Consider the following 12,084-nt stretch of genomic DNA (forward strand, 5'->3'; position numbering starts at 1 on the left):
TTTTATTTTATTTTACATTTTATTGTTGAGTAATGCTACATACACAAATGATCAATTATCCTAAATATAAATGGATTAAAAAAAAATTCTTAAATGTTTATGTTGTAGCAATCACAAAAAGAGACTTTTATTTATTATTTTATTATTTTATTATTTTTTGGTGGAGAAATACACCCATTTGGTATTCATTTGTATGAAAATTTATATAGAGTAATCACAACATAATAAATGGCACATACCTTTAACTATAATTATTAAAGTACCTTCAAGACAAAACATAAAAATTTTATAAAGATTCTTTTAGTCTATGATCGACCTTTATAAAACTTTTTTGATGGAAACACAGAACTCAACAAGGGACTCCTTTTGTGTAGTCTCTTTATAAAATTTTCGCAATTCCCATTAATGAGTTATTAATTGTTCTTTGATGATGTGATTTTTCATAAATATCTATTCAACTAATAGTTCTTCACATTTAGAATCCTAATGGGCTGGGTCTTTGTTTGTGACTCATGATGTTAAACAATTAAGCAAATATAATAACTAATAATTAGGATAAAAACTTTATTCTGGCCATTAAGTCTGTTATACAACAATTCCCTCAAAAAGGATTACATCCACACATAAATTCTCACAAACATAACTAATCCAAAATCCCAATATACCCAAAACTACTCAAATTCCATGATGGACAAGGAACATAGCATTATCTCTGTAAAGTTGTAATTTACAACTATGTATTTTGTTGGCTTTTATTCCGTATCAAATTTGATTATAATTATATTAAATCTTATGTACTTTGTATTTCTTGTGGGTTTTTATTTGTAAGGGGGGTGTGTGAGAGAAAGAGAGTGTGAAGACTCAAGGCTAATTGAAGACTAAAGCTGTTTTCGCGGGTAGCTCACGAGTAAACTTCTTGCGAAGTGATACATGTGCCCTGCACATGACTAGAATGCGAAGAGTCAGGACAAGATTGAGACAGCTGGTTTTCGCGAGTGTTTCACGGGTAAGGTCTTCCCGCGAGACACCTGCGAAACATTCTGTTTTACCAGATACACTCTATCCTTACCCACACTATATATACCCCCATTACCCATATATGTTGAGGAGTGCTTTTGATAGAAAACCCTAGCCACAAACATTGAGAGTTAGAGATTGTAATACCCACAATTCTCTACACAATTATTTGTGGATTTTCCTCAACTCCTACCTCTCCATTTCCATACCATTGAGAGGTTGATAGCCCAAACACTTCCCACACTCTTTCAGAGTGTCAAGTGAGGTTTTGGTATTGTTGGGAAGTATTGGAAGAAGCCAGACTTTGGCAGATGCAATCGGGCATATTACGGGATCTGGAGAGCTAAACAAAACACGGTTTCGAGAAGTCTTGTTGGAGTAGGAGCTTGGAGGGCGTAGGTGTATTGGGTAGACTACGCTTGTAGAGTCTTTTGTTATTCGTGTATCCCAACTGATTGTCTAGTGGATCGATTACAACTTGGAGGGCGACGAAGAGATTTTACGTCGATTACTTCGGTTTGCTCTTCAATAACACATCGGCGTGTTATCTTGTGCTTGTATTCTTCTTCCCTACTCTTTTACCTTTCATTTTACTATTGTGTTATAATGATTATGGGTTAGAGTAGTTTATTTGTTTATCCACTCGCATTTACTCTTTTTCACACTTTGTATAAGTTAGAGTAAAATCAATCGAGTCGTAATCTTTAATTTGGGGGTCTAAACAGCTCTTGTGTTTTGACACATTTTCGAGCTTTTAATCTCTTTTACAATGAAATAGCTTTTTTTCCACACCAAAAAAATCTTAAATAATAAACCAATTAATACTAGTAAACCCAAACTATTTATCTTACGCACTAGATTTAACAAATCTCCACCAATGGCCCATGAGGTGCATTACTAGTACCTCTTTGGGGGGCCCTTTGCACCCCATTTGTGGATAGGGGTGCTCCACCTCATTCTCAACAAGAGATATATGTTCAATTCAGCACAACCAATGCTTAAACTTCTCTTTTGAACTTGGCTTCACAACCATATCAACCGCATTATTTACAACTCTCACTCTCTTCCATCCATGACTGTTTTTCTTCTACAATGTTCTAAACCAAATGCTCTTCATTTAACTATCTCACAAATCAACTTATACCAATTCATGAAAGCTCTCTCTCATTTCATCACCACCAAAGCACCTTTAGTGACTTCTATAACTCCACCTTTGGTAGAATTTCCATAGCCCAAAGAATCTAGCTAGCCTAACAAAATTAAATTTCTTTCAAGCTAGGATACATGTCTCACATTACCCAAGGTCTTAAAAGTTCCATCTAACATATTAATAATCTAGCTACCCCCACAACTTTACACTCTATCTTATCAGCCAACGTAATTGAACCCCATCACAAGTATTGTACATGTAAAACCTATCTTTATTCCAACACATGAAAACCCACAAATTTTGATAGAATATGTAACTCTGCTAACCTTAATTAAGAACATCTCCACACTTTTCATCTTCACTATTTGTTACAATAATTATTGTATCAGCAGAATCGCTAACCCTTAAATCTCTAACCTCTAAATTCCTAACCCCTAAATCTTCTAAATGCAATCTTCCAATATAATCTTTCTTCAAACTAATGCCCCAGTGATTTTACATTCAAATTACTCGATATGTATTCTCGACAATTAGTGGTTTACATTCAAATTCTTGACGTGTATTCTCGACACGTAAGCTGGAGAAAATTTTCCAGCAAAGGGAGCATGCCATTTTCCAAAACCAATCTCATCTAATATTGGGGGGTATGATGATTTTTATGCCCACGTTCAAGGGCTATTGCATTGTCAAATTTACCTGGTGGGGAAAAGGATCCTGTGAAAATTTCCTCAAGGATTGAATGGAATGATTTTGGAATTGGAATGGCTTCAATGACGTTCTTTTATAGAGGTGGACAGCATCAACAACAAGATAAAGTAATAGAACATAACCTCAAAAGAAGCCCAACACGAAAATAGGGTTGGGATTCTCAAGTATTGTTGGCTACACTCACTCAGCCGGATGGTTATGGCATTCCATTCACCCTACAGTCCAAATGATTTACCACAAACTACTATATGAAGTTATAACACATAATAAAATCAATGATTCACGAACATTTGGAGTTTGAAATACTAAAATAAAAAGTTAAACCACCACCTGTCAGTGTCAGCACATCAATTTCTTGACAGATTACTTCCATGAAAATTTAAGACAGCATCTACTTGAAACATAAGACTGTATAACATTTCTAATGCTATTTAGTCAAACATGGAAATAAAATATTCATTCAAATCAATCCACAACTGGCCTACAAGGCTCCTACAACTATAAAATTTAAAATTTTATATATATATATATATATATATAAATTATTTTTCCGGGCAACAACGAAACAAGGTGTAGAATGATCAGAAGCAACAATCCATTCATATATATTTGAGCCCCTAGGTCTTCCCTTTTAAACTATATATACAAAGATTATATGATGGGAAAATGTTAAAAGGGTCATAAGTGTGATATAGAGATACTGAAGAGTACACTAAGTTGCACAAAACCCAATTGAAGATTAATCTAGAGTTAAGTCAGGAGGAACGACAAGCAGCATTTAAAGACAAATGACAAAAATTGTTCAATTGCATGCTAATTTTATAGGTTAACTTTGTTAGGGTAATATTTTCTATGTAATTGACTAATCTTTTGACAAAATGTGTTTTACTTGTAATTGGGTAGATCTAAGTTGTTCAAACATATCAAGGGATATTAGTAAAGACATTACGTTTGATCCAAGAAACAAGTGAAGAAAAGGTTTTTTTTTTTTTTTTTTTTTTTTTTTTTTTTTTAAGTCTTAACACTAGTTGCTTAATGAAGAAGCTCGACTTAAGCTCAATCTATAGAGAATTACGACTTCATATTTCTTATATCATAATTTTGGTCCATAATGACTTAAATTATTAGGGTTTCTCTCTCTACAACCCTAAACATATATAAAACAAATTTTAAAAGACATCAATTATAGAAACAGAAACCTAGAACTCATATACTCTGTGTGAAGCTACTATGTTGGTACGTCATTGGTTTTTGTAACCAAGTACTTCATGATCTTCATCGTTTATGAAATGAAGAACTTTACAGCTAGCAACAATCAATCAAGTGCTACTTAAATTTTATTTAAAATTTTGTGGAAATTTTGACATAAGAATGTCAAGTGCACTTAAAAATATGCATAGAACTTGACATTACTAATGTTGACAAGTTTTATGCTTATTTTGCTAAATAATTTTTTATAAAAATTTTCGGAAAACATCACATTAAGAATGTCAAGCTCCACTTAGAAGTATGCATAGAACTTGACATTACTAATGGAGATCACAAGTTTTATGCTTTTCTTTTTTTTTTTGCGCAAAACTACTTGACATTAAGAATGTCAAGTTCCACTTAAAAATATGCAAAGGAACTTGACATTACTAATGTTGACAAGTTCTATGCTATTTTGTGTTAATTTTTTTTTTTTTTAATTTTGCGAAAAACGTGACATTAAGAATGTCAATTTCCACTTAAAAATATATAGAGAGCTTGACGTTACTAATGTAGACAAGTTCTATTCTTATTTTTCTAATTAATTTTTTTTTAAATTGCGCAAAACTTGATATTAAAAATATCAAGTTCTGCTTAAAAATATACATAGAACTTGACATTACAAATGTTGACAAGTTCTATGCTTATTTTGCTATATAATTTTTTTTTTTTTTTAATATTGTGGAAAACTTGATATTAAGAATGTCAAGTTCCATTTAAAAATATGCATAAAACGTGACATTATTAATGTCAACAAGTTCGATGCTTATTTTGCTACTTAAATTTATTTTAAAAATTTTGCGGAAAACTTGACATTAAGAATGTCAATTTCCACTTAAAAATATGCATAGAATTTAACATTACCAATGTTGGCAAGTTCTATGCTTATATTACTAATTAATTTTTTTTTTAAATTTTTTTTGAGCAAAACTTGACATTAAGAACATCAAGTTCCACTTAAAAACATGCATAGAACTTGAAATTACTAATGTCGAAAAGTTCTATGCTTATTTTGCTACTTAAATTTTTTTAATATTTTGCACAAAACTTGACATTAGCAATATCAATTTCCACTTAAAAAATTTATAGAACTTGATATTGTTGATGCCAACTTTTGCGTAAAATTTTTAAAAAATATTTAAGAAGCAAAATTAGCATAGAACTTGTAGACATTAGTAATGTCAAGTTCTATGCGTATTTTTAAATGAAACTTGACATTCTTAATTTTGAGTTTTGCGCAAAATTTTAAAAAATTGAAGTAGCAAAATTATCATAGAACTCGATATTGCTAATGTTGAATTTTACTTGGAACTCAACATCAGCAATAATAAGTTTCAAAACAATGGTATTTTGCTACATAGTTTGAAAATGTGGCTAATTGGCTACATAATTTAAAAATTGAGGCTATTTAGCTACATTTGCCCACATATCAGTATAAGAATTATAAACCATATTTATCTCAAAAGTCAAAACACATACTCTAAGAATGTTTCATCTCTGAAAATAAACCATTCCCATAACCATTATAATTGTCTAATCATCATTTTCATCATATAGGTCAAAGCAGATTAGAACATAAAAAACAAAAACAAATGCAAATGCAATAAAGAAATAAAATTCAACCTAACTATAAGAATCCATCCAAAAAGAAGGAAAAGAAATAAAGAAATGTACGAGTCTTTATATATAGTATATCTTTGTGCCAGTGTAATTTTTGGTGCCAAGCTTTAATTATTTATATAAGTATATTTAATTATTATAAGAAATAATTTAATTTGGGGTTAAAAGAGCCACCTGAGGGTATGCATGGTTGGTCCTAACAAATATAGGCTAAATGCTGTATAAGGGCAAGTAGAGTTCGAGTTGGATCCTATCCTCTTGGCAACCCACATCACACTTTTTTTTCAATGGGTTAGTGATGAAAAATATTCTTACAATCTTTATATTTAGTACAAAATATAGGTGTTAGTTGTAGATCCATGTATATATATGAGATATCCTGTAATCTTAGCAAATCAAGAAAAGAGTCATCTCTCTCATTAGAGGATAAGTAAGACTGATAATTGTGATATGATAAGTTAGAGGATAAGTAAGACTGATAATCGGTGGAATTTAGTTGTTTTTGGGACCCAATATACTTTTAATGATGAATTTTTTTTATTTTTTTATTTTTATTTTTTTACAAATATATTTTAATGAACAAAAAGAGCTATGGAAATCTAGTTCATTATTACTTTAAGCCTTTAGGTTTTTAAAAATGATATGGACATTTCTGTGTGGGCAATTTGGTAAGGTGATGTTTGGGTAATTCTGTATAATAAAGGGGTCAAAGTATAATTTTGGAACTAAAGGGTAGTTTGTTAATTATGGAAGTTGGGTTTGGGCTTTTGGCTTGATGGGGGTATTGGGTTAGGAAGTGTGGTGCTTGGGCTTATGTTTTGGAGTGGGTTGATTGAGTTTGGGTTTAAAACATGTGGGTTTGGGTTTATTGGAGGCAGGCTTCAGGTATTGGATTGGGGTTTAGAGCTTTGGGTTTGAGAAATAAAGAGAACCACACTGGTTGGGCTTGTACACAATCTAATGGATCAAATTATTCTATTTAGCTAGAGTTTATAAATTCAGTTTTTACGTATCATGTACAAGTTTTTTTTTTTTTTTAAACCAATTTTTTTTCTCATTTTTTCACAATACAAATATACTTTAGTAAACTTTTAGCCAAAAAAAATAAACTAAATTAGTTGTTCCTAAAAAAAGATTGGACTAGGTTGGATCTTTATCGATTTTGTTTGATTATATATATTTTTTAATAAGGGAACAATTCTTGATTATATCAAATTATGTAGCTAACGTTCTTCATCTTTTTTTTTCTTTTTTCTTTTTTTTTTTTTTTAATTCTTTTTGGGTAAGTTGAAGCTAACGTTCATCCTAAGTTAGAGGATAAGTAAAACTAACAATTAGTGGAATTTAGTTATTTTTGGGACCCAATATACTTTTAATGATGAATTTTTTATTTATTTATTTTTTTTTACAAATATATTTTAATAAACAAAAAGAGCTATGGAAATCTAGTTCATTATTACTTTAAGCCTTTAGGTTTTTAAAAATGGTAAGGACATTTCTGTGTGGGCAATTTGGTAAAGTGATGTTTGGGTAATTTTGTATAATAAAGGGGGTCAAAGTGTAGTTTTGGAACTAAAGGGTAGTTTGTTAAATATGGAAGTTGGGTTTGGGCTTTCGGCTTGATGGGGGTATTGGGTTAGGAAGTGTGGTGCTTGGGCTTATGTTTTGGAGTGGGCTGATTGAGTTTGGGTTTAAAACATGTGGGTTTGGGTTTATAGGAGGCGGGCTTCAGGTATTGGATTGGGCTTTAGAGCTTTGGGTTTGAGAAATAAAGAGAACCATACCGGTTGGGCTTGTACACAATCTAATGGATCGAATTTCTCTATTTGGCTAGAGTTTATAAGTTCAGTTTTAAGGTATCATGTACAAGTTTTTTTTTTTTTTAATCTAATTTTTTTTCTTTTTCTTTTTTCCTCATTTTTTCACAATAAAAATATACTTTAGTAAACTTTTAGCCAAAAAAAAAAAAAAAAAAACTAAATTAGTTGTTCCTAAACAAAGATTGGACTAGGTTGGATCTTTATAGATTTTGCTTGATTATATATATTTTTTAATAAGGGAACAATTCTTGATTATATCAAATTTTGTAGCTAACGTTCTTCAGCTTTTCTTTTCTTTTCTTTTTTTCCTTTTTTTAATTCTTTTTGGGTAAGTTGAGGCTAACGTTCATCCTAAGTTAGAGGATAAGTAAGATTGACAATCGGTGGAATTTAGTTGTTTTTGGGACCCAATATACTTTTAATGATGAATTTTTGATTTTTTTTTTTTACAAATATATTTTAATAAACAAAAAGAGCTATGGAAATCTAGTTCATTATTACTTTAAGCCTTTAGGTTTTTAAAAATGATATGGACATTTCTGTTTAGGGAATTTGGTAAAGTGATGTTTGGGTAATTCTGTATAATAAAGGGGTCAAAGTGTAGTTTTGGAACTAAAGGGTAGTTTGTTAAATATGGAAGTTGGGTTTGGGCTTTCGGCTTGATGGGAGTATTGGGTTAGGAAGTGTGGTGCTTGGGCTTATGTTTTGGAGTGGGTTGATTGAGTTTGGGTTTATTGGAAGGGGGCTTCAGGTATTGGGTTGGGCTTTAGAGCTTTGGGTTTAAGAAATAAAGAGAACCATACCAGTTGGGCTTGTACACAATCTAATGGATTGAATTTCTTTGTTTGGCTAGAGTTTATAAATTCAGTTTTTAGGTATCATGTATAAGTTTTTTTTTTTTTTTTTAACCTATTTTTTTTTTTCTCAATTTTCACAATACAAATATACTTTAGTAAACTTTTAGCAAAATAAATAAATAAATAAATAAAACTAAATTAGTTGTTCCTAAACAAAGATTGGACTAGGTTGGATCTTTATAGATTTTGCTTGATTATATATATTTTTTAATAAGGGAACAATTCTTGATTATGTCAAATTATGTAGCTAACATTCTTCATCTTTTTTTTATTCTTTTTGGGTAAGTTGAGGCTTACGTTCATCCTAAGTTAGAGGATAAGTAAGACTGACAATCGGTGGAATTTAGTTGTTTTTGGGACCCAATATACTTTTAATGATGATTTTTTTTTTACAAATATATTTTAATAAACAAAAAGAGCTATGGAAATCTAGTTCATTATTACTTTAAGCCTTTAGGATTTTAAAAATGATATGGACATTTCTGTGTGGGCAATTTGGTAAAGTGATGTTTGGGTAATTCTATATAATAAAGGGGTCAAAGTGTAGTTTTGGAACTAAAGGGTAGTTTGTTAAATATGGAAGTTGGGTTTGGGCTTTTGGCTTGATGGGGGTATTGGGTTAGGAAGTGTGGTGCTTGGGCTTATGTTTTGGAGTGGGTTGATTGAGTTTGGGTTTAAAACATGTGGGTTTGGATTTATTGGAGGTGGCTTCAGGTATTGGATTGGACTTTAGAGGTTTGGATTTGATAAATAAAGAGAGCCACACCGATTGGGCTTGTGCACAATCTAATGAATCAAATTTTTCTGTTTGGCTAGAGTTTATAAGTTCAATTTTTAGTTTTTAGGTATAATGTACAAGTTTTTTTTTTTTTTTTTTTTTTAAGCCTAATTTTTTTTTCTCATTTTTTCACAATACAAATATACTTTAAGCAAAAAAAAAAAAAAAAAAATAGCTGTTCCTAAATAAAGATTGGACTAGGTTGGATCTTTATAGATTTTGCTTGATTATATATATTTTTTAATAAGGGAACAATTCTTGATTATATCAAATTATGTAACTAACGTTCTTCATCTTTTTATTTTATTTTTTATTTTATTCTTTTTAGGTAAGTTGAAGCTAACGTTCATCCTACTAATTAAACATGTGATACCTAACAATCTTTCATAATGTATACACTTTACAAAGCAAAAAGCCATAAATCACGACAAATATATTCTACCACAATTCATATTATATAATATCCAACGAAAGAAAAGTATAAATTAATTTATATAAAGTGTATATCTTGTCATAGAAGTAATTGAATTTTTGACTTTTTCTATTTGGTGTGCATGCAACATACATACATAAAATGAAATTTATATTTAATTAATTGAAGTGAATCAACAAAATTTTTAATGTCGAATTTTGTTTTTTAGACCTAATATTATATCCAAATTTCTTTGTGATAGTTTTGGTAAGATTGCCAAATTGGCTTCTTATTTGGTTGCATTTGCGAATCTTCATCATAACCAAAGATTTGTTGAAGTCGAGCAGAGTTGAGGGAGTTAGAGTTAGTTTCTTCCTTTCTTAATTGTTGGTTTGGAATTTAATTGAATATAGAAAGTTTGATGTCCACTCTTATTATAGGGCTTCCAGAGCATCTATTGGAAGTATGTTTACGTGGAGTCCAAGGGTGTCCTCTAATGTTTCTTTGTGCAAGATTGCACCTTTTGGAAAGATTTTAAGTCGTAAAGAATATCCTCAATAGACAATTATTTAAATGGACTGCTGTTGTGTGTCCAAGGGCAATGGAGAAAACATGTTGATAAGCTGTTGCTGCAGTATTTAGTTATAATTTGCTTATGGCTGCAAATGTTTCCTTGTTTGAGGTTTGTCGGCTGCCTAAGTAGGTTGTTGAGATATTAGGATGGTGGGAAGGAAGGTGCAGAAGCAAAATAATAATAGGATTTGGCAACAAACTTTAAATATATTTACAACTTGACATACTTCTATTTGCAAAGCTCAAGTAGTAAAAATTGTATTTTCCTTAGCATTACTGTTATTTTTTTGCTAAAAGAGAAACGAAACACAAGTACAACCCAAAAAAGAAACACAACTGGATATCCAAATAGAACAACATTGACAAAGAAGTAGCATCCCCAAACTATAACACGAGCGAATCCTTCCTCAATTGAAACTGCTACTGCTCTTTGAGTGCAAAGGCTAAAGTAGTTTGGTTCATATGTAGCACTTAGTCAATCCATAAGACCTTGCAGGTTTTGAATGAAAGTGTCTAAATATCTCTCTTGCATGCCTTCACTAGTAAGTTCCTCCTTCAACTTGGCATGATTATATTTCACCAGACCAGCTATTTCACTGTCCTCGTCCATCACAGAGATAATGGCCTTACTCAGGCTTTCCTTGGAAATCCACCCATTATCTTCTCTCTCCACCTCCACTGCAACTTTAAGTTCTTCCACCATTAACCTGGCACCCACAATTTGATCACCAAGGTATGGAACGCATACTATTTGGCAATCACTAAAGAGAGACTCCCACATGGACCCATATCCACAATGGGTCACAGAACAGCCAATAGATGGGTGCTCCAATATCAATGTTTGTGGTACCCATCCCCCATACACCCATCCTCTCCCTTTAACTCTCTCTTCAAAGCCTTCTGGAAAAGCTTCTTCAATTGTTGCGCAACCATCTGGAGTACTCAGAGCCACCAAAAATGGTTGCCCACATAACTCAAACCCCAAAAGTAGCTCCTGAAACTGGCCCATTTGTAGTTTATTTTGACTCCCAAATGCACAATACACCACAGTACCTTGCTTGAAATTGCATAACCAATTGGTCCATTTCTCGTCTAGCTTTGTGGCCGGTGCTTCAGGCAGGACAGGTCCTGTTAGCAGCACAGGCTTAGCATAATGCTGCTTTAAGTAGTCACAATATGGCCCTTCAAACTCATGATATGTCCTATAGGCCAGGGCATCACTCCAAATCAAGCCATACGTAATTCGAACATAAAGAGACATCTCTGTTCCAAGAGCCTTGGCAAACACTTTTAGTTGTGCAATCTCATAGTCCTTGGACTTTATTCGCACACACGAAGGAGGATAGCCAGGAGGCGGTTGCATGAAGTCTTCTACAGTCATATCCTCTGGTTTCTCCTTGGTAGGAACCTTTAGTGCTTGCGTTGCTGGGGTTACAATGGAATAACATATGGCCTTAGAGCCAATTTGGTGTGCTAAGGCTGGCATCCAAGGGCTGAAGTCAAAGAAAATGAAATCAGGCTTGAGACTGCTCAGAATGGTTTGAACTTGGTCTTGGGTTTGGTCAAAGGCAACACGAAGATGTCCACGAAGTGGAAGAGGAACATCTGAGGCAGTCTCGGCACCAGGGGGTAGTCTATCTACACTGGGAACAAGAAGGGGATAGAAGTGGATGAGGTTTGGATAAAGGATGAGATGTTCTACCTTTGCTTGTGCTCCTTTGGGCAGTAAGAAAGACACCCTATGGCCTCTCTCTGTAAGCTTTTTTGAGAGGTGCAGGTAGGGAGTGATATGGCCAAAGGCAAACCAGGGAAACATGGCTACGTGAAGTTTTGTGCTTCTTGAATTGCTCATCTTTGCTTGAATTTTTTTTTTTTTTTTTTTTTTGGTGTAAAAATCCACT

At 32.4% G+C, this 12,084-nt stretch overlaps 1 protein-coding gene across 1 annotated transcript; it reads right to left on the reverse strand.

Annotated features, from left to right (window-relative positions):
- Positions 1-10,430: 10,430 nt before the first annotated feature.
- On the reverse strand, positions 10,431-12,084 carry LOC126724086 (UDP-glycosyltransferase 79B9-like). The gene has a single exon (XM_050428279.1). It carries the CDS (start codon positions 12,033-12,035, stop codon positions 10,659-10,661), a length of 1,377 nt encoding a protein of 458 aa, XP_050284236.1. The 5' UTR covers positions 12,036-12,084; the 3' UTR covers positions 10,431-10,658.

Source organism: Quercus robur, chromosome 4 (genome assembly GCF_932294415.1).
Source record: "Quercus robur chromosome 4, dhQueRobu3.1, whole genome shotgun sequence".
Classification (NCBI taxonomy): Eukaryota; Viridiplantae; Streptophyta; class Magnoliopsida; order Fagales; family Fagaceae; genus Quercus; species Quercus robur.